Source organism: Schistocerca piceifrons, chromosome 1, assembly GCF_021461385.2.
Source record: "Schistocerca piceifrons isolate TAMUIC-IGC-003096 chromosome 1, iqSchPice1.1, whole genome shotgun sequence".
NCBI lineage: Eukaryota > Metazoa > Arthropoda > Insecta > Orthoptera > Acrididae > Schistocerca > Schistocerca piceifrons.
The window spans coordinates 1219213187-1219236991 of record NC_060138.1 but is presented as its reverse complement, the minus strand read 5'-3'; the positions used below and the strand labels follow the sequence as shown (position 1 = coordinate 1219236991).

Below are 23805 nucleotides of genomic sequence, written 5' to 3'. Positions count from 1 at the left end.
TGTATTTTATGATCAATCAAAGGCATCTGACTATGTAAATCACAATATACTTTTACATAAATTAGAACATTACGGTGTATCAGGAAATCCCACAAAATGATTCAAATCCTGTCAGAGATACAGGAAACAAAGTTTGTCATTCAGAAAGAGAAATTTAAGCTATCAGGCATCATCCAGCTGCAAACTACTTACATGTAGTACCCTACAAGGTTCCACCTTAGGGCTCTCACTTTTTCTTGTTTATATCAATGCTAATTACCAGACTCCAAGTTTGTTTTGTTTGCAAATAATTCAATCATTGCAATAAATAGCAAATCAAGTGTGATCTGAGACAGATCAGTTACGGTAATAAAATTTTCATGGTTCTTCACCAATTCTTTGTCACTAAAACTTGGGGGGAGAGGGGGACAACACGATGCAGTTCAAAACTTTAAGGAGGCTTCTCACCAGTACATGCCTAAAATATGGTGACAAACAGAAGAAGTGGACAGTGTTAAATTCTTGGGATTAAAGCTTGATGATAAATTCAACTGGAAGGAGCACACCACAGAACTGCTCAAGCATCCAAACAAATCTTTATTTGCAATATGAATGTAGTCAGACATAGGCAATTTAAAAATGAAAAATCTGGCATAGTGTGCTTACAGTTATTCTACAATCCCACATGGGACTATTTTTTGGGGTGACTTCTCAAGGCAAGCTAAAGTGTTCCAAGTCCAAAAATGTGAAGTTAGAGTTACCTGCGGTGTGAATTCAAGAACATCCAATTGAGACTTCTTCAGGGAACTAGGGACAGTAACTATTGCTTCCCCAATATATTTATTCCCTAATGAATTTTTTGATTAAAATATATCTTTTTTTCAAACCAACCGCTCAGTATTAGAAATAATAATACAACAGTGGAAAATACAGGATGGAGTAATGACAATATTATGAAAATGACAGACTGCTACTCACCATGTGGAGGAGATGTTGAGTCACAGACAGGCACAATAAAAAGACTGCTGTACATGTGAACTTTCCACCAAAAGACCTTCCTCTTACACAAAAAACACACACACTTTCACGTGAGCACATCTCACACACATGTCCACTGTCTCTGGCCACCAAGGATAGAGTGAGAGCAACTGTGCCTGAAGGGAGAAGCAGTCTAGGTGGTGAGGGTAAGGAGGAGACTGGGGTGAGGAGGGATAGGAAGGTGCAGTACTGCTTGTGGGAGCATACAGGGACGAGATGGAGAGAGGGTAAGGCAGCCATGAGGACTGAGAGAAAGGGGTGTGGGTGAAGGGGAGGACAAAAGAAGATAAATAGAGGAGGAGGAAAAAAAGAGGTTAGAGGCTGAGTTGGTGGAAGGCTGTGTACCCTGATCCCAAACCCCTCACTTGGTTCAGACTCATTGATGACATCTTCGTGATCTTGACTGGGTGAGGACACCCAACCCACATCCCTCCAAAACCTCAACACCTGCTCCCCTATTTGCTTCACCCGAATCTCCTCAATCCAATAAGCCACCTCCCTTAATGTTGACATGCAACTCAAAGGTGGTTACATCAGAACCTCTGGCCATATCAAACTTACCAATCACCGGCAATACCTCCACTTTGACAGTTGTCACCCATTCCATACCACGAAGCTCCTTCCATACAGTGTAGCCACCTTTGGCAATCACAACTGTTGTGATGAGCAGTCCTCCTCCAAATATACCAAAGGTCTCACTCAGGTCTTCCAAAATTACCTTCCCAACCTCGTACGGAAACTGATCTCCCATACCTTGTCTCTCCAGTCACATACCACCTCCCACAATCTGGCCACAAAGGAGCCCTTTCCTCATGACTCGGTACCACCACAGGCTGCAACTAAATGACATTCTTCACCAGGGCTTAGACTACCTGTTGTCATGTCCTGAAATGTGGAATATCCTACTTACTATCATTCCTGTCCCTCCCTTAGTAGTATTCCACTACCTGCCAAACCTACACAGTATTGTTGTCCATCCCTCCCAGCTCCCAACCCCTTGCTTCCTGGCTCCTATCCCTGTAATTGACTTAAATGCAAGACCTACCCCATACATCCTCCCACCACCACCTACTCCAGTATCGTCACAAGTAACTCCCATCCCATCAAAGGCAGGACAAGTGACAGCAATCATTTGAACTACAAACCAAGCTGCAACCACTGTGCTACATTGTACGTGGGCATGACAACCAACAAGCTATCTATCTGCATGAATAGAGCGACAAACTGTGACCAAAAGACAGCTGGACCAGCCAGTTGCCCCACTTCAATGACTGATTCACAGCCTGTGCCATCTGGATCCTTCCTATCAACACCAGATATTCTGAACTGCAGAGGTGTGAACTCTTCCTGCAATATATTCTATGTTCCCATAATTCCCCAGGCCTCAACCTTTGCTATCATAGTCCCAGTCCTTCACCCACCTCACTCTCTTCCTGCTCCCACTACACAGGCTTCTATTCGAACAATGCAACCACCAGCCTCTGTTGTTTTTTCCCTCCTCTACTTATCTCCTTTTCTGCTCCCCTTACCCCTGTGAATCTTCCAAGTTCATCTAGCAACACTATCCTGTCATCACACACCTGCATGCTACCACAAGCAGCACCACACCCTCCCTTCACCTCCCCAGTCTGCTCCTTTCCCCCACCACCCAGATTGCTTCTGCCATCAGGCACAGTTGCTCGCAGTCTGGCCTCAGTAGCCAGAGACAGTGGTCGTTTACAAAGATGTTGATCAACATACCAACGCTTTTGTTTGGTAAGTTACAGCATCTTTATTTTTTAGATACATTTTTCCCACGTGGAATGTTTCCCTCTATTATATATATATGGCCCAAACTCATTGCCTTTACATATGTCTCCTTGTGTCTGTATATGTGTGTGTGTGTGTGTGTGTGTGTGTGTGTGTGTGTGTGCGCCCTCTCCCTTAAAACCCACATCCTTTCGTCTTTCCCTCTCCTTCCCTCTTTCCTGATGAAGCAACCATGGGTTGCGAAAGCTTGAAATTTGTGTGTGTGTTTGTGTTTGTTATTGTCTCTATCAATGTACCAACACTTTCGTTTGGTAAGTTACAGAATCTTTGTTTTTATATATATTTGTACTGAAACCAGATGGCAGTTATAAGAGTAGAGGGGCATGAAAGGAAAGCAGTGGTTGGGAAGGGAGTGAGACAGGGTTGTAGTCTCTCCCCAATGTTATTCAATCTGTATATTGAGCAAGCGGTGAAGGAAACAAAAGAAAAATTCAGAATAGGTATTAAAATCCATGGAGAAGAAATAAAAACTTTGAGGTTCGCCGATGACATTGTAATTCTGCCAGAGACAGCAAAGGACTTAGAAGAGCAGTTGAATGGAATGGATAGTGTCTTGAAAGGAGGGTATAAGATGAACATCAACAAAAGCAAAACGAGGATAATGGAATGTAGTCGAATTAAGTCGGGTGATGCTGAGGGAATTAGATTAGGAAATGAGACACTTAAAGTAGTAAAGGAATTTTGCTCTTTGGGGAGCAAAATAACTGATGATGGTCGAAGTAGAGAGGATACAAAATGTAGACTGGCAATGGCAAGGAAAGCGTTTTCTGAAGAAGAGAAATTTGTTAACATGGAGTATAGATTTAAGTGTCAGGAAGTCATTTCCGAAAGTATTTGTATGGAGTGTAGCCATGTATGGAAGTGAAACATGGACAATAAATAGTTTGGACAAGAAGAGAATAGAAGCTTTTGAAATGTGGTGCTACAGAAGAATGCTGAAGATCAGATGGGTAGATCACATAACTAATGAGGAAGTATTGAATAGGATTGGAGAGAAGAGAAGTTTGTGGCTGGCACAACTTGACTAGAAGAAGGGATCGGTTGGTATGACATGTGTTGAGGCATCAAGGGATCACCAATATAGTATTGGAGGGAAGCGTGGAGGATAAAACTTGTAGAGGGAGACCAAGAGATGAATACACCAAGCAGATTCAGAAGAATTTAGGTTGCAATAGGTACTGGAAGATGAAGAAACTTGCACAGGATAGAGTAGCATGGAGAGCTGCATCAAACCAGTCTCAGGACTGAAGACCACAACAACAATATATATATATATTAATAGAGGGAAACATTCCACATGGGAAAAATATACCTAAAAACAAAGATGATGTGACTTACCAAACTAAAGTGCTGGCAGGTCGATAGACACACAAACAAACACAAACATACACACAAAATTCAAGCTTTCGCAACAAACTGTTGCCTCATCAGGAAAGAGGGAAGGAGAGGGAAAGACGAAAGGATGTGGGTTTTAAGGGAGAGGGTAAGGAGTCATTCCAATCCCGGGAGCGGAAAGACTTACCTTAGGGGGAGAAAAGGACGGGTATACACTCGCACACACACACATACCCATCCACACATATACAGACACGAGCAGACATATACAGAGGCAAAGAGTTTGGGCAGAGATGTTTGCCTCTGTATATGTCTGCTTGTGTCTGTATATGTGTGGATGGATATGTGTGTGTGTGCGCGAGTGTATACCCGTCCTTTTTTCCTCCTTTTTGCCCCCTAAGGTAAGTCTTTCTGCTCCCGGGATTGGAATGACTCCTTACCCTCTCCCTTAAAACCCACTTCCTTTCGTCTTTCCCTCTCCTTCCCTCTTTCCTGATGAGCCAACAGTTTGTTGCGAAAGCTTGAATTTTGTGTGTATGTATGTGTCTGTTTGTGTTTCTATCGACCTGCCAGCACTTTCGTATGGTAAGTCACATCATCTTTGTTTTTAAATATATTTTTCCCTATAGGGAAACAATGGTGATTGATGGTCATTCTAAAATTAAGGAAATAGAAAAGCAGGAAAGAAAAATTCTCAGGAAGATTTACGGTCCAATCAACAAAAATGGCATTTGGATGAAGAGACCACAAAACGAGCTCTATAGAAAGATCAACATAGTAACAGATGAAATCAGAAAGCGCCGAGCCAAATTTTATACACACTTCTACAGGATGGAAGACTCCAGAACAGCAAAGAAATTATTCAATATTATAACAAGGAGTAAATGTGGCACGGAATGGCTGAAAGAAGTCCAGAGGGATCTACAGCAGATCAACATAAAAAATGTCGAAGATCGCACCGAGTGCCGGCATAAAATCACAAGTGTGAAGTTTGGGGAAAGAACATCGCGTCAACCTGGTAAAAAATAGACAGAGGTACGGAAGAAGGAGCATTCTGAGAGGACGAGGAGGTTTTGGGAAGCAAAGAAGAAAAACATCCGAAGATGAAATTATGAATTCAAGTTCAATTGCTCTCCTAAAGGGGAACAATCGTTATAATAATAATAAAATAATAGGGAAACAGTCCACACGGGAAAAATATATTTAAAAACAAAGATGATGTGACTTACCATACGAAAGCGCTGGCAGGTCGATAGAAACACAAACAAACACATACATACACACAAAATCCTAGCTTTCGCAACCAATGGTTGCTTCATCAGGAAAGAGGGAAGGAGAGGGAAAGACGAAAGGATGTGAGTTTTAAGGAAGAGGGTAAGGAGTCATTCCAATCCCGGGAGTGGAAAGACTTACCTTAGGGGGAAAAAAGGACAGGTATACACTTGCGCACACACACACATATCCATCCGCACATACACAGACACAGGCAGACATTTGTAAAGGCAAAGAGTTTGAGTAGAGATGTCAGTCGAGGCGGAAGTACAGAGGCAAAGATGTTGAAAGACAGGTGAGGTATGAGCGGCGGAAAATTGAAATTAGCGGAGATTGAGGCCTGGCGGATAACAAGAAGAGAGGATATACTAAGGGCAAGTTCCCATCTCCGGAGTTCTGAGAGGTTGGTGTTAGTGGGAAGTATCCAGATAACCCGGACGGTGTAACACTGTGCCAAGATGTGCTGGCCGTGCACCAAGGCATGTTTAGCCACAGGGTGATCCTCATTACCAACAAACACTGTCTGCCTGTGTCCATTCATGCGAATGGACAGTTTTTTGCTGGTCATTCCCACATAGAAAGCTTCACAGTGTAGGCAGGTCAGTTGGTAAATCACGTGGGTGCTTTCACACGTGGCTCTGCCTTTGATTGTATACACCTTCCGGGTTACAGGACTGGAGTAGGTGGTGGTGGGAGGGTGCATGGGACAGGTTTTACATCGGGGGTGGTTACAAGGGTAGGAGCCAGAGGGTAGGGAAGGTGGTTTGGGGATTTCATAGGGATGAACTAAGAGGTTACGAAGGTTAGGTGGATGGCGGAAAGACACTCTTGGTGGAGTGGGGAGGATTTCATGAAGGATGGATCTCATTTCAGGGCAGGATTTGGGGAAGTCGTATCCCTGCTGGAGAGCCACATTCAGAGTCTGATCCAGTCCCGGAAAGTATCCTGTCACAAGTGGGGCACTTTTGGGGTTCTTCTGTGGGAGGTTCTGGGTTTGAGGAGATGAGGAAGTGGCTCTGGTTATTTGCTTCTGTACCAGGTCGGGAGGGTAGTTGCGGGATGCGAAAGCTGTTTTCAGGTTGTTGGTGTAATGGTTCAGGGATTCCGGACTGGAGCAGATTCGTTTGCCACAAAGACCTAGGCTGTAGGGAAGGGACCGTTTGATGTGGAATGGGTGGCAGCTGTCATAATGGAGGTACTGTTGCTTGTTGGTGGGTTTGATGTGGACGGACGTGTGAAGCTGGCCATTGGACAGGTGGAGGTCAACGTCAAGGAAAGTGGCATGGGGGTTGGAGTAGGACCAGGTGAATCTGATGGAACCAAAGGAGTTGAGGTTGGAGAGGAAATTCTGGAGTTCTTCTTCACTGTGAGTCCAGATCATGAAGATGTCATCGATAAATCTGTACCAAACTTTGGGTTGGCAGGCCTGGGTAACCAAGAAGGCTTCCTCTAAGCGACCCATGAATAGGTTGGCATATGAGGGGGCCATCCTGGTACCCAAGGCTGTTCCCTTTAATTGTTGGTATGTCTGGCCTTCAAAAGTGAAGAAGTTGTGGGTCAGAATGAAGCTGGCTAAGGTAATGAGGAAAGAGGTTTTAGGTAGGGTGGCAGGTGATTGGTGTGAAAGGAAGTGCTCCATTGCAGCGAGGCCCTGGACGTGCGGTATATTTGTGTATATGGAAGTGGCATCAATGGTTACAAGGATGGTTTCCGGGGGTAACAGACTGGGTAGGGATTCCAGGCGTTCGAGAAAGTGGTTGGTGTCTTTGATGAAGGATGGGAGACTGCATGTAATGGGTTGAAGGTGTTGATCTACGTAGGCAGAGATACGTTCTGTGGGGGCTTGGTAACCAGCTACAATGGGGCGGCCGGGATGATTGGGTGTGTGAATTTTAGGAAGAAGGTAGGGGTGCGGGGTGCAGGGTGTTGGTGGGGTCAGGAGGTTGATGGAGTCAGGTGAAAGGTTTTGTAGGGGGCCTAAGGTTCTGAGGATTCCTTGAAGCTCCGCCTGGACATCAGGAATGGGATTACCTTGGCAAACTTTGTATGTAGTGTTTCAGAAAGCTGACACAGTCCCTCAGCCACATACTCCCGATGATCAAGTACCACGGTTGTGGAATCCTTGTCCGCCGGAAGAATGACGATGGATCGGTCAGCCTTCAGATCACGGATAGCCTGGGCTTCAGCAGTGGTGATGTTGGGAGTAGGATTAAGGCTTTTTAAGAAGGATTGAGAGGCTTCGTAACCTCTTAGTTCATCCCTATGAAATCCCCAAACCACCTTCCCTACCCTCTGGCTCCTACCCTTGTAACCGCCCCCGATGTAAAACCTGTCCCATGCACCCTCCCACCACCACCTACTCCAGTCCTGTAACCCGGAGGGTGTACACAATCAAAGGCAGAACCACGTGTGAAAGCACCCACGTGATTTACCAACTGACCTGCCTACACTGTGAAGCTTTCTATGTGGGAATGACCAGCAAAAAACTGTCCATCTGCATGAATGGACACAGGCAGACAGTGTTTGTTGGTAATGAGGATCACCCTGTGGCTAAACATGCCTTGGTGCACGGCCAGCACATCTTGGCACAGTGTTACACCGTCCGGGTTATCTGGATACTTCCCACTAACACCAACCTCTCAGAACTCCGGAGATGGGAACTTGCCCTTCAGTATATCCTCTCTTCTCGTTATCCGCCAGGCCTCAATCTCCGCTAATTTCAATTTTCCGCCGCTCATACCTCACCTGTCTTTCAACAACATCTTTGCCTCTGTACTTCCGCCTCGACTGACATCTCTACCCAAACTCTTTGCCTTTACAAATGTCTGCTTGTGTCTGTGTATGTGCGGATGGATATGTGTGTGTGTGCGCGAGTGTATACCTGTCCTTTTCCCCCCCTAAGGTAAGTCTTTCCGCTCCCGGGATTGGAATGACTCCTTACCCTCTCCCTTAAAACCCACATCCTTTCGTCTTTCCCTCTCCTTCCCTCTTTCCTGATGAGGCAACAGTTTGTTGTGAAAGCTTGAATTTTGTATGTATGTTTGTGTGTCTATCGACCTGCCAGCGCTTTCGTTCGGTAAGTCACCTCATCTTTGTTTCTTTATATATATTTTTCCCACGTGGAATGTTTCCATCTATTATATTGATATATATGTAATTATAAAGATGAGGTGACTTACCGAACAAAAGCGCTGGCAGGTCGATAGACACACAAACAAACAAACATACACACAAAATTCAAGCTTTCGCAACAAACTGTTGCCTCATCAGGAAAGAGGGAAGGAGAGGGAAAGACGGAAGGATGTGGGTTTTAAGGGAGAGGGTAAGGAGTCATTTGTGTGTATGTTTGTGTTTGTTTGTGTGTCTGTCGATCTGTATATGGCCCAAACTCTTTGCCTTTACATATGTCTGCTTGTGTCTGGATATGTGCGGATGGATATGTATGTGTGTGTGTGTGTGTGTGTGTGTGTGTGTGTGTCTCCTATGTTAGGAGGAGGCCTTTTGGCCAAAAGCTCACATACGTAGCAGTTTTTTTTGTTGTGCCCCTCTGTGAGTCAACATATCCTCTATATGGTATGGTGAGTAGCAATCTATCCTTTTCATAACATTGTACAAATAAGAACATTCTTCACAAAGATTTAAAGTCATTTACTTTGTTCCAAACAGGTGTCCGCTATTCAGGAACACACATTTTCAATAACTGGCCAACAACCATAAAAAGTTTCACTACCATTAAAGTTCACTTTAAGAGAAGTCTAAAGTATGTACTGGTAGCCAATTCCTCCTACTACAAATGAATTTCCGTGTTGAACCAACTGATGGATATATATTAATAATAATGTCAAATAACATATTAGTACACTCAGACTTCTAAACAAATTCAGTGCTGTGATGCGATCACTGTAAATGAAATTAAAATTATGAAGAATGTAGCAACCAGTCACGGAAACATAATTTATTTATCTTGTTGCAAATTGATTTCGACTGATATCAGTCATCATCGGTGCATTTCTCTTACCGATACATGCCAGAAATAGAAGTACTGTCCTTGGCAGATTTCTTGATAGAATCTGAAATAGAAGTCAGATTTCTTTATAGAAATCTGCCAAGGACACTACTTCTACTTATGACATGTATCGGTAAGAGAAATGCACCGATCAGTCGAAATAGATTTGCAACAAGATAAATAAATTATGTTTCCGTGACTGGTTGCTACATTCTTCATAATTTTATATTTCACAGTTGCTGCACAGAAAGGGAGCCTTATGGAGCCCAACATTCACTGTAAATGATTTGTTGTAAAATGATTTTCCAGTTTAGTATTTTTTATACTTTAAATGAAAATATTTTTAACCTTTATTGATTCATTCAACATCTGTGACGATCTTTTTACTTGACGATCTGTGGAAGGTACATTAGCATATTTGTTTTTCATTCTAAATATTTATTGCCAACATAATGGAAATGTATAGATAAAAAATCTACTCACCAAGCAACGACAGCAGAAAACACACATGAAACAGTTTAACTTTTACAAGCTTTCTGAGCCAGTGGCTCCTCCTTGCAGAAGAGTTGAAGGGGAAGGAAGTGGAGTGAAGGGAAGGAAAGGAAAGAACTGGAGAGGTGAGTTTTCTGAACTGTACCCCTTTCCCTAAAACTCTCCAGAAGGAGCCACTGGCTCCAAAAACTTGTAAAAGTTAAACCCTTTTGTATGCGTGTTCCCCTGCTGCCGTTGGTGAGTAGATCTTTTTATCTCTCCATTTATGTTATATTGTCAATAATTATTTTCATTGTCATAAATATTTATTGCATATTCTTGTTTTTTCTGACATGTTGTACATCCAGAGGAATCTCCTCACTATGGATCAATTGAAATGAAAAGGACATCTAATCTCATCCAATCCAATCTCCTGTTCTTTTTTAGGGATAATCTTCTGGAGCTATGTGTCTAGAGTCAATATATTATATGTTTTAACAATTTCCTCGTTTTGTAAACATTGAGAGGCTGTTGGGTGTTGAATTGTGTGGTACTGCTGAACCTTTGCAATAATGTGATTGAGCACCTGCTCTTCATCTGCAGGGGGTGGCAATTAGTGTCAGCATAAAACTGCAATATGGAGTTAATTGTCACGAAAAGCCAGAGAGCACAAGTGCTGAGTACTGGTCTGTAATTCCATTTCCTGATGAAAGTGCACTCTGTTCATGTTGATGTGACATGGACAGTGAAAACTGGCCACAGCATGGACCATAAAAGGGGAAGGCAGATAGTAATAGACTGATTACTTCCCTTGTATCTGCCGTTGGCACGATTTTGTCACTTCAAGTGCTATATTCGACACTATGCCACGAACTTGACTGTGAACTGCAGAGTAATCATGTACATTTAGAAATGTCCTTGTTCATGAAATTATCAGCTGTGCTGATACGGACAGCCTCTTTGAAAAACCTGTCATAGAAAAAAGAACCAGTAGTGAGGGTGTTGACATTTTTGTAGCCCATCCCATGTTCTGTATTCATACAGTGCCAAAGATATTGGCTTCCCTCTGACAACCATGCCTCCATCCTTGCTACCCTCCCTGTTTACCTTTCCCTGTTGCTTCATAACCTGGGTTGTGAGTAACTGAATCCACTTTCCCTTCTTCCCTTTTTTCCCCTCTCTCCTCCCTGATGAAGGAACAAAGTTCCGAAAGCTAGGAATGTAAATTTTCAGTTCTGTTTTATGTGTATCTATCGGCTGTACTGAGCTGAGGTAAGTACTGGCCAGCCCCTCTATCTCTTTGTTAGTATTTGTTTCACATCTTATATGAGATTTTCCATTAATCATTTAGATCACTTATAACATTCTTTTGTGATTTATCAGCTGCCTGATGCAAGTCTTTTGCTCTGATATCACTTGAGCAGTCTGCATGCAACAATAATATTTCAGTCATGAAAAATAAGGTTATCTGATGTAAGTAAAAGATGTTCCAAACTGACTAAGACCTTACTGACTTATAATTCAAAATAACCAAACTATTGTAAACATTTGAAGGTTAAAAAATAATGTGTACTTTTTTGATGATGTCAGAAATTTTGGGTAAGAAAAATATTTTTTGAGTATTATTAATCAACTCAACTTTGTATCTACTGGTGCAAATTTAGTGATTCAGAGCCTTGTTCCACAGTTTTACCTCTTCATTACATTAGCACTTTTTTTCTCATCTACTATGGAAGAAGGAATGAAGGGAATGTTTGCTTATAAATCTTCATTTTTGGACTGCAAAACATATTTACTGCCTAAAATACCATGCAAAAATTTTTATTAGCACAAATATTTCATACTATCTATCTTTATGTAGTTCTAAATATATCCTTTACAGATTTATAGCACAAGGTATGAGTCATTCAAACAGCACGATCAACACGACTTAAAAATCTGTTGCTATATGCACCAGGATCAATCTTTTTCTCTTGAAGAAAAATGCATTTTGTAAACAGGGTGCCCCAGGTTTTCCTGCTGAGAACATCATTGACATCCCAGAGAAGTTGAGTAAAGTGGAACAGTTTTGTGTGGTAATGGAGTAACTATTTTCAAGGAGAAGAGATAAGTGGCATTACTACTTCTTTTATTTTGTCCATCATTGGAGTTTGTAACTGCAAAAATCACAACATTTTTCCTACACCAGTGTTGTCTTAATACTGGAATACAGATCTTTGCCCTCGCCAAGTTTTTAAGGGCCTCATATATTGCTATTACATTTAATTATAATTACTTCACATGTGTCAATATCTTACCATTACAGAAGGTGATCCCATATACACAGGTACAGAGCCAACTATAAGCGTTCTCCACAACTTTTCTGTTATGTAATCTTCACAAACTGCATTTTCAAATGATAAGGTAAATTTGTACTGAGCCAATATGTGAAAAAAATCTTCTGCATCCATCCCAGTGATAGGCTCTGAAAGACTGGTGAAACAATTTGTTACTTTCAGTAATACCATCTCCTGATATAAAAATGGCAAGAAACAGCAGGGAACAACATAATGATGCAAAAAAATCTTTTAAAAATTAGTGTCACTGAAATTTTAATTTTTTAAAGGGAGGTGAAGACTCTGTGTAAGCTTCAGATTTTTGTAAAATATAAATATACATGCAAGATTGATATCTGGTTGCTTCAAAGTGCAGTTCGTAAATGAACTTAATACATTTTTTTATTTAGAAAAATTCAAAATGAAGGTAACGGTATGTTACACAAGGATGTAACTGTTCTACTTTGCAATTCACGGATGAAATATTTAGAGATGGGAAAAAGTGTTTGGGTCCCTTAGTTCTGAAACAACAAAAGGAAGCTTTCAGAATGGTTATCTGAGAATTGAGATGGTAACCACGAAGATTGAGAGTAAGGGAGCAGTAGTTGTAGGAAGGGACGGAGGGGGAGGGAGGGGGAGGGGAGACAGTACAGAGTTAGACCACTCAGGAAACAGTGTGAAAAGTGGTATGGAAAGAGAGAACAATACCACATAAAATAAACTGAGCTGGGAAAATTAAGAAATAAAATTAGGGAAGGGGGGGAAGGGGATGCTTCCACAGAAAAAAAGTAGGGGACAAGAAAGGCTACAGAGACAAGTGGGGGGAGGGGGGGGGGGATTGATAAAAAGTTGCATGGTCACAGTATGTGTGTGAACAAAAATTTCTCACTAACAAAATTCGGAAAAGATAGTTCTTTTGAAAGATCCATGTTTAATGACTTGCAAAATTTGGGATGAGGCTACAGTTTAAAGTTTCATCAGAGATGGAGCACTAGATCATTTAGCTGCAGAAGAGGGAAAAAACTGACCACAACTTCGTTTCATAAGCACACTCGTCATTTGCCATGTCACACAGGGAAACCATGGCAGCTGGGGATCTGAGTTCTGCCTCTCCCAAACACGAGACCAGCAGCTGCTCAGTAAATGTGAGGCAATTGTTTAAGCTGACCACTATATGCTCAGCACCCAGTAGGCAGGCAATCAGTAAGTGTCCCTCCAACACCATCTGGATGGCTATATTATGTCAGTGATCTGCCCCCACACCTATATACAGGGTGTCCAGCGAAGTAATCCCCGATTTCAAAACTGGATATCATCGTGTGCAATTACACTCATACTCTGCAAGCAGTATTTGCAATCACATCACAATCTTTTTGAAATGTTCACCACTTGCAATATAGAGGTGGTGCAAACAAACAAGGAAATTTGCCATCACAGACTGTGGGGTTTCAACAGTAATTGACTCAAAATGGCATAAGAAATAGGAATCAGGTTGGGTGAATATGGAGACAAATCCATCCCTGCAGCAGTAAATTTGTAATAATCAATCCTGCAATGCTAGTTGTGTGGTTACAAATTTTTCGAAAATTTTAATGAAACATTCACTACTAACTGTCTGTCACACAGAAAAAGGGCTATAACCTCTCTGCTGCATACCACAGAGCAAACAGTAGCTTTGGAAGAATAAACTGACTTCGCTTCACACAGACAGTGATTTTCAGAACCCCAAAAACACTAGTTTTGTTTATTCACGACTCCATTCACCTGAAAGCATGCTTCATCTGTGAACCAGATGCAGCCAACATAAAAGCTCTCATTATCAATTGCTGTGGGAATATGGATTGTTGCAAAGACAGCCTTCTGTCACACAGAAGTATGGCCTTGTGCTTTGGATTTTGAATGGAAATGTGTAGGCTCTGTCTCACCGTTTTCTGCATGCTGGAATGCTTCAAACCAGTTCTGTGGCAATTCTTCACATGGATTTCATTGGATTTTGCTAAATAATTCCAGAAATCATGGTGACAGATCATCAGCTATGCTTTGTGTCTGTTGGAATTTGGAAACGATCCTGCAAATATTTTTCACATGCTGTCCTTTTACAATATTAACTTGTGTTAGAAAACTGTGAATTGTTTCTGTATGGCCATGTTCTCACCTGTGGTATTCCAGTATCAGAAAACATGTTATTCCATGAAATACAAGATTTCAACCTCTTTCTTCAGTACATAAATCAACTTTCATGTTCCAACGGTGGAACTGATTGCTCTGAGCTGCAATGCACTATTTACAAATGCTATATACTTTGATTACATCACCATCTGTTAGCAACATTCCAAACTATTTCAAAACTTTTGTATAAATTTATTAGTATTGATCTTGGTTTTCGAGATATTTAATTTTGGAAACAGGGATTCTTTCACTGGACACCCTGTAGAAAACTGTGTAGTAGATGCAAAAAATTATGTAAATGCCACCTTTCTTCTAATAGGATTGGATCTGCCAATGGAAGTACTTGAAAGGCAATAGTTGGGTAAGCACACTAGACAAGCCTTGGGGCATGAGAGTGGAAGTGGCATAGAGCTGAGCATGAATGATATACTGTCTGTGCTATTTTTGATCCTCTGTCTGGGATTACCACTCAATCAAAACAACTCAGATAAAACGGAAATGTCAGAATATCAAATGAATTTTAATACTGAGGCCTCTGTGTGATCTTACTAATTGTACATAGACAAAAATCTTTTTATATTATAAAATTGTATGAATGGATGTATGTATGAATGTTCCAAATCTTCTCCTACACCACACCAAACATGGTACACACATTACTTGCTACCTAGAAGGAAATACTGTGGTGTTAAGAACCAGCAGCCTACTATTCTGGTGGGGGTGATACCACGGAGAACGAAGAGGTGGAGGAGTGTGCAGGAAGTGGGCACGAGGGCGGCGTTGAGTGAGAGGGGCACATGGACAGGGAGAGGGGGGGGGGGGGGGGCAGCAGAGGAGTGGCAGACGGACTTGCAGGTGGGGGAGGGCGAGTGGCATACAGACATGCAGGTGGGGGAGGGTGAGTGGCATACGGACATGCAGGTGGGGGAGGGGGAGTTGTAGACAGGCACATGGGTTGGGGAGGGGGAGTGGCAGACGGGCACATGGGTGGGGGAGGGGGAGTGGCAGACGGGCACGTGGGTGGGGGAGGGGGAGTGGCAGACGGGCACGTGGGTGGGGGAGGGGGAGTGGCAGACGGGCACGTGGGTGGGGGAGGGGGAGTGGCAGACAGGCACGTGGGTGGGGGAGGGGGAGTGGCAGATAGGCACGTGGGTGGGGGAGGGGGAGTGGCAGATAGGCACGTGGGTGGGGGAGGGGGAGTGGCAGACGGGCACGTGGGTGGGGGAGGGGGAATGGCAGACGGGCATGTGGGTGGGGGATGGCAGACGCACACATGGGTGGTGGTGGTGGTGGTGGTGGTGGTGGTGGTGGAATGACAGACGGACATATGGGTGGGTGTGGGGGAGGGGAACGGCAGATGGACAAAGGGGGGGGAGGGGTAGCGGCAGCCAAAATTGATGGGGAGGGGGGGGGGGGGCGAGGAGAGGCAGACTGGCACATGGGAGTCAGTGGAGGAGTGGCTGATGGCCCCAGGTAGGGTAGAAGCGGTGGACAGGCACGGGGGTGGGGGGGAGGAACAGCAGATGGGCACAGGTAGAGGGCTAGGTGGAGTAAGTAGAATAATTAACAAAGGCTGAGGCCAGGAGGGTTATGAGAACGTGGAACATATTGCAGGGAGAGTTCCCACGTGCACAATTCAGAAATGCTGGTGTTAATGGGAAGGGTCCAGATGGTACAGTCTGTGAAGCAGTCACTGAAATGAAGACCATCATGTTGGGCAACATGCTCAGCAATGGGGTGCTCCAGTTGTTTCTTGGTTACAGTTAATTGGTGGCCATTCACATGGACAGACACTTGTTGGCTGTAATGCCCATGTAGAACACAGCATAGTAGTTGCATCTTAACTTGTAGATCACATGACTGGTTTCATATGTAGCCCTGCCTTTGATGAGATAGGTGATGCTGGTGACAGGACTGGAGTACGTGGTGGTCGGAAGAGGTATCGACAGACAGATCTTGCATCTACGTTTATTATAGGGAATGAGCCATGAGGCAAGGGGTTGAGAGGAGTGGTTGTATTGGGATGGACAAGGATACTGTGTATGTTCGGTGGGTGGCAGATTTCCACGGTTGGAGGGGAGGGAAGAATAGTGGGTAGGGCATTCCTGATTTCAGGCCGTGACAAGAGGTAGTCAGAACCCTGACAAGGAATGTGATTCAGTTTCTCCAGTTCTGAGTAGTACTGAGTCACAAGGGGAATGCTCCTGTGCGGTCAGATAGTGGGACTTTGGGAGGTAACTGGAGATATGAAGCATGGGACATCTCCAGTGACAAGCAGTCCCTCTCAAAACATACCGATATTCTCAATGAGGCCTTCAGAGACCATACTTCCTCCCCCAACCTTGTACACAAACAGATCTCCCATGGCTTTTCTCTCCAATCATCCGCCCCTTCCCTCAGACCCAGTGACTGGCCACAGAGACACAATCTCCTTGTGACTCAGTACCATCTAGGACTGCACAATTCTCCACCAGGGTTTCAACCATCTCTCATCCTGCCCCGAAATGAGGAATGTCCTACCCACTATCCTTCCCACCCCTCCCATAGTCATATTCTGCCACTCACTGAACCTACGCAATATCTTCGTCCATCCCTACAGAACCCTTGCTCCCAACCCCTTGCCTCATGGCTCATATCCCTGTAATAGACCTGTCCCATACATCTTCTACCACCACCACCACCACCACCATCACCACCTACTCCAGTCCAGTCACTAGCATCACCTATCTTATCAAAGGCAGGGCTACCTGTGAAACCAGTCATGTTGTCTACAAGCTAAGCTGTAACCACTGTGCTGCATTCTGCGTGAGCATGACAACCAACAAGCTGTCTGTCCACATGAATGGTGACTGAAAAACTGCAGCAAGAAAGAGCTGGACCACCCCATTGCTGAGCATGCATCCCCATACAATGTTCTTTATTTTAATGACTGCTTCACAGACTGTGCCATATGGATCCTTCCCAGCAGCACCAACTTTTCTGAGCTGCCTAAGCAGGAAATCTTCGTGCAATACGTCACACATTCCCGTAACCCTCTTGGCCTCAACCTTCATTAGCCATTGTCTTTACCCGACTAGCACTATGCCTCCATCCACCTTGTCCCCATATGCTCCCACAAGCAACACTTTACCACCTCCCTCTTACCCTGCTATCCCTCCCCCTGCCCCCCAGCCTCCTCCTTAAACCCCACCAACCAGTTGCTACTCCCATGATGCGCTGCTGCTCCCAGTCTGGCCTCAGCAGCCAGAGACTGTGATCGTGATTCATGATTTTTGTGTGCGTGTGTGTGTGTGTGTGTGTGTGTGTGTGTGTGTGTGTGTGTGTGTGTGATGAAGGCCTTGTTGTCTGAAAGCTCATTTGTTGACAGTCTTTTTGTTACACCTATCTGCGACTTAGCATCTCCGCTATACTGTGAGTAGCAACTATCCTTTTCACAAATTTCATTCAGTATTCACTCCAAACTAAATAATGATATGAAGCAATGTACAATCATATGTTTGTCAAAACAGATATATTAATGATTTTTTACAATAGACACATCTGTCGCACACTTCACAGTGGTCATCAAAATACAGTAAAACATTTTCCATTAATCTGTTACGAAGCATGCATTCTTTTACAAAAGAAAGTACTTACTGTTCTGGCAGCTTTTTGTTCTGTAAGCAGGCACCATACGAATCTACTTTAATGTATTTCATCAGTTCTGCAACATATGTGTCACGTTCAAGTGGTGTGCTGCAGTCTGAATGGACATACACAACTGGGGCGAGATTATCTAGTAGCACATCTTTGAGTTCTACAGGCAAGTAGTATTTTGTACCTGTAAAGAGAAAAAAACTGTAGAAGAAACTTGAAACCCAATTCTACTGCTGAACAAAATGGTGATTACTGCTAAACAAAATCAAAAGTTTAAATGATTAATTTTTAACAATATAGTTGGTGGTAATGTGCTAGACTATGGATCCAGAGGCCTTGGGTTCAATCCCCAGTTGGCACTAGGATTTGTCTCCTGTCACTTATTTTTTTCACCTTTGGCAATGTTTGTTGATGTGAAAAATGCTGAGCAGCACCATGGTTCGTGGTCCACATTCAGTTGTAGGTCCCACTATAACTGGCTGGGTAAGTAAGTTCAAAATTTGGAGGAAGACAACAGCATGCCACTTTTAACAGCACCATCTTTTTTTTTTAAGTGGAGGTGATATTCCATCAGACAAAACCCACTATTTAAAGACTCTAGTATTTGTGCTCAGTTTTCAGTTCCACATTATAGTTAGTGTACATAAATTTTATTTTATGAACTTAAACATTATTACAAGTGCTCATTATTAAAATTAATAAAAAAGTAACTAACTCCAGAGGACCATGTGACAGTGACTGGCCGCTGTATCATCTTATATCATATGGCATCATGTGGTTGTGGTACTGAGGGCCATGGGGCCAGCATACTGTTGTCTCGGCCATTACCGGTTATCCAAGCCTTGAAGTTACAACTTCTCATTCAGGTAGCTCCTCAGTTGGAATCACAAGGCAGAATGAACAGCGGTAGATTCCTCTCACCAAGGAATCATCCCTGACAGTACCAGGAATTGAACCTGGGTCCTTAGCATGGCAGTCAGCCATACCAACCACTCAGTTACAGAGGTGGCATATAATCCTACAACCACCAAGCATGGACAAAAATTGCTTGTACATTTTTCTTTTAATAAATTTCATTTGGTAACATCGAATGCAAGTTTTACAGTGCCTTGTTGAAAATCTAATTGTTCAGTTTCATTTTCATTGTTGATTACTAACCATTATTATTAGCAGTTTGTCACAGTAGGGCAAACACCTTTCTTGTGAAGTAGATTTTCTAAAATGAGTTTTAGAGGCTTGAGGAACGCAGAAATTCTTGCTGCACTTTTAGTAGATGATGAATTATCAGATTTTGGCGATTTTGAGTTAGATCACACAAGTAGAAGAAAATTCAAATGGCGAAGCGGAGGACAGTGAGGAAACAAACCGTGCAGGTAACGCTTCACACAAATATGTTTCCATTTCTGGTAGAGTGTACCTTGCAAAAGCTCCAAGGCATTGTAAAAGGGATTTTGCCAACATAAATCGTGAACATCAGGGAATAACTACTGCTGGGAAAGTAATAAGTGTATGTGAGTCATCCAAGAAGTTTTTAACTACCATGATAGTACAGAGAATTGTTGACCATACAAATGAAGAAGCTGAAAGAAAAAAACATCTCCTGCTAGCATTTCTGAAATATATGCTTTGATGGGAATTTTATTTCTAATGGACATTTACCAGAACACCAATATTTTGTTATCTGATTTATGGTCAAATTTATTGGGAAGAGCAATATATAAGAACTGAGTAAAACATGAGCATATCAGCTACTGAAAATTCTTTGCTTTTATGACACAGGCACCAGGGCACAAAACATGCAAGAACAAATTTGCACCACTGCGTGAAGCATTTGAAGAATTAAATGGAATACTCCAAGGTACTTCAGAAATGAACGTCACAATACAATTGATGAAATGCTACGTCTTTTCAGAGGGGGTTTTGTCCTTAAAAGTTTTCCTCAAAGACAAATCTGGAAAATATGGTATACTTGTTAGAATTATTAGTAGTGCAAGTGAACAATATAAAATAAAAATGGAAGCGTATGCTGGAAAAGACAGTAGAGCTACCTGTGAACAAGGCCCTCTTGATATTGTGAAGAGGCTGGTGGAACCAATAAAGAATAAAGGCTACAATATCAAAACTGACCGTTTCTACACTCCTGTAGAATTGGCAGACATTCTGTATGAAGATTATAATCTTACACTGGTTGGGACACTCAAATCCAACAGAAAACATATACCACAAGAACTTAAGATGGCAGCTGGCAGAGAGCTGTACTACTACAAATTTGGATTCACAGATACAACTACTAAGAAACCTCCAGTAACATCTTGTTGACATTGCCAACACAACATCATGATGCAGGAGCAGAAGTTGATATACCAAAAAGAAAACCCTGAATAAACCTATACCATAATTCCACTAAGGGAGGAGCAGATGTCATAGATCAAATGGGTAGGGCATACTCTACAAGAAGGGGTACGAGAAGACAGCCACTGTCAACGTCCTACAGCCTACTTGATATAGCTTCAGTTAACACACACACACTGTTCAAGAAAAATGTACCTAAGCGGAACAAATGGATATTGAACACCAGAGAACTATCTCCCTGAATTAAGCCTTGAACTTTTGAAACAATATATAGAAGAGCAATCCAAGGATTTTAAAGGACTCCAGTTGCCTATTATTTGTGCAATTGGAGATGTCCTTGGAAATAAACTAGAAGTAACCAAAATTGCTGCAAATGAGGAACCAACTAGGAAAGCAAGATGCTACACATGTCTGAAGAATGCAAGTAACCACGGAGCCAGAGAAAACATCACGAAAACCAAGTTAACATGTGGAAGCTGTGGTCCCCATCCATGTAAGAGTCATTCAGAATCAACCATTTTGTGCGCAGGAGGTAAATGTCATCTGTAAATGACAGCACTCTCCAAGTGAAGAAAGTTTTCAATGTACCATAACCTTACAAGTGTTTTTATTTCTGTTTTTGAAACTTTCCATCAAAGAGAAAACTGTATTATTCAGTTATCAGATCATAGAAACTTTGGACAGTCTGTGTACTCAAGTACAGCCTTTATGTCTCTATTGAGGGTTGAATAACACTTAGGCTTTTTTTTATTATTTGTATGAACTAGTTCCAGCTTATTAGGTCATCTTCAGATAACTACTGGCTATTGTTTACATGGAGCTTGTGTTCTTACAAACCAAACATTCTGGACTAAGATACAACACACTTACATACGATCTTTAGTAGTGGAATTGTCTTTGGAACTGTCAAATGGGTCTTTTGACTTTTTGTTCTGTAAAACAGTTCTTTAACATAATAAATCACATTTTATGGTTTGTCAGTACCGTGAATGACAACAATCTGGTGGGATTACAAGAGGGTCATGACTGATGCTGGGCTATTTTCTGGACACTGACTTGGACTCTGTTATTCCCTACTGTCAACATTTGTCTTGCACATGGACAGACACATTTTCTTAACATGGACCTGTCTCTCTTCTCCATTTGACTGTGTGTTGCACCTACTGTCAGAGCACTAACAATATGTGCATACAACAAAGGAGTGGTTTGTATTACAGTGCTTCCCAGCCTGACACAGTTACTGTGTTTTCCAGCCCTAATGTTTGAGCTATCGTCTAAATCTCCAGAGTACTTTAACTGCCAAGAGGTAACAATCTCGAAGTCTGTTTCTGTTTGGTTCAAGAAGTGCCAGGATCTATAATTTCATGTGATTTATTTGTACTTAACTGGTGTGCAATAAAGCCTGTGTTGTTGAAGAAGCAGATATACACTGTCCTTTATTGTACACACTCACTATCCAATATTAGTCCTATTTGGTATGGGTCACACAAGTGTTTCGTAAGCAGTCTCTTTTATAGACTGATTGCGTTTCTCTAGTATTCTATCAAATGAGCCAGTCTGTCAACTGCTGTACCTATGAGTGAGCCTAAATGATCATTCTGTCTCATATCCCTACACCTAAGTATTTGTAGGAGTCTATGGATTTGAATTGTGACATGGTATTGCAATCATAGCATACTGCATTTTAAAAAGAATGCTGCACATACTAAAACAGCCATACCACATTATTTAACACACTGGTAGATCTTACTGCCACAGAAACAGTCATACATTATGGGCAAATACCTTCCTTTTCTGTTAAGCAAAAAATGCTGTCCACTGATTGTTTGCTTACTCATGAGTGGTACACATTCTACACCGACAACTTAGGGTATATGAAACAGCACCATTTGGTCTAACTGGCCAGTCCTTCAGATAAAATATTTCTATAATCCAGTCTGCACTGGTACCTGGAAGACAGCAGCAGTAATGTCTTCTTGGGCTCCAAGGCACATCAAGTTTTTCAAACTCCAGTGGCTTCCAGCTGGTGGACACTGTTAGGAGATACGTACTGACTGCCATGTGGCTAACAGCAATAGTCACATATGGGGTATCTTAGAAGGAACGGTCAATATTCAGTGATGACAGGAATCATAATTTGAAGCAAGAAAATTTAGTAATAATTTATCTTCATTATTGTGAAACAAATATCTTCTGCTGCAACCTCTTTGCTTCCATATTTTGAGAGGAGGTAGTTATGTACCAAAGCAAGGAAAAAATTGTCTAGTAAACATCCATTCTACGCTGCATACCTTAAGAGATACGAGCAGCTTTTCAGTAGAAGAGTTGTGTTTCACAGCAGCGAAGATGACGAAGTGCTCACAGCTTGTGAAGTATGCACCTTTGAGCCCATGTTTACTATACTTTTTTACTTCAGATGATTGTTCCTGTCATGTCCCTGAATATTGACCATTCCTCTTGGGACACCCTGTTTACAACCATGCTACAATCTCTGACATCAGTGGTACCCAGTCCATAGTCATAGCCTATAAAGCCATGTCTCTCCCCCCCCCCCCCCCCCCCCCCACCACCACCACCACCACCACCACCACATCTGGAGCCTGTTGGATCCTGCAGAATACTCAATTGCAGATCTTCATCTTTAACAGGTGGGTTCTCTGAGTATTCTGATTTCTACAGCTTCACTCACTGTGCTATTTCAGACACCTATTGTCCATGTGGCAAATCAGGGTATCAATGCATACAGTCCAATGTCCACTATCTAGAGTGTGTTCTGCTGCTGCCTGGATCTGACGATCTACAGATACATGCAATTGTCCCTGCCTGTACTTTGACAAGGTGCCTCTGAGTCCACAGTCAACATCCTTCTCCAGCTTCTCTCCATCTTTCTTCCCTTTGCCACTCTCTTCCTCTCCTCATCTCTTTTGTGTTCACCCTGCCTGCTCTGTCTAGAACAAGCATACTGCTAGGAGAATGAATCAACATTATTCATTAACAAATAAGTATCTGCTTACACTAGTCTTAAACCAACATTATAAATCCAACAGGCTATTTTGTAAACAAAACACATTTATATCACAATTCTGCTTATATTAAGCAACATTAAGGTTTCTTTCCAATATACTACTCATTTTTCTTCATTACTACATACATACTGTCATATTTTAGCCCACAACATGCCAATAATATGAGGAAACTTGATCTGAACTTTGTTTCCTTTTGGCTAATACCTTAAACTTTCAAAACTGATATTTGTAGATTTGTCTACGTAAATCTGAATTAGTCTGTAATGTGCATGTTATGTGTTATGTGTTACACATTTTTTCAATTCCTTGGTTTTATTGCTTGCCAACAGATTTGCTGCAGTGGCAACACTGTTTTCCGTCTGATCACCAAAGTTAAGAGCTGTTGGGCTCTGCTAGC

At 42.3% G+C, this 23805-nt stretch overlaps 1 protein-coding gene across 2 annotated transcripts in view; it reads right to left on the bottom strand.

The window, feature by feature from the left end:
* Positions 1-23805, bottom strand: part of LOC124781866 (alpha-(1,3)-fucosyltransferase 10-like) — a 63171-nt gene that overhangs the window by 6095 nt on the left and 33271 nt on the right. For both annotated transcript variants that reach the window (XM_047253896.1, XM_047253895.1), the window contains 2 exons: positions 18031-18214; positions 12208-12382 (listed from right to left, as the gene is read on the bottom strand). In XM_047253896.1, the coding sequence (XP_047109852.1) occupies positions 12208-12382; positions 18031-18214 (359 nt within the window). The remainder of the gene's footprint in view (positions 1-12207; positions 12383-18030; positions 18215-23805) is intronic.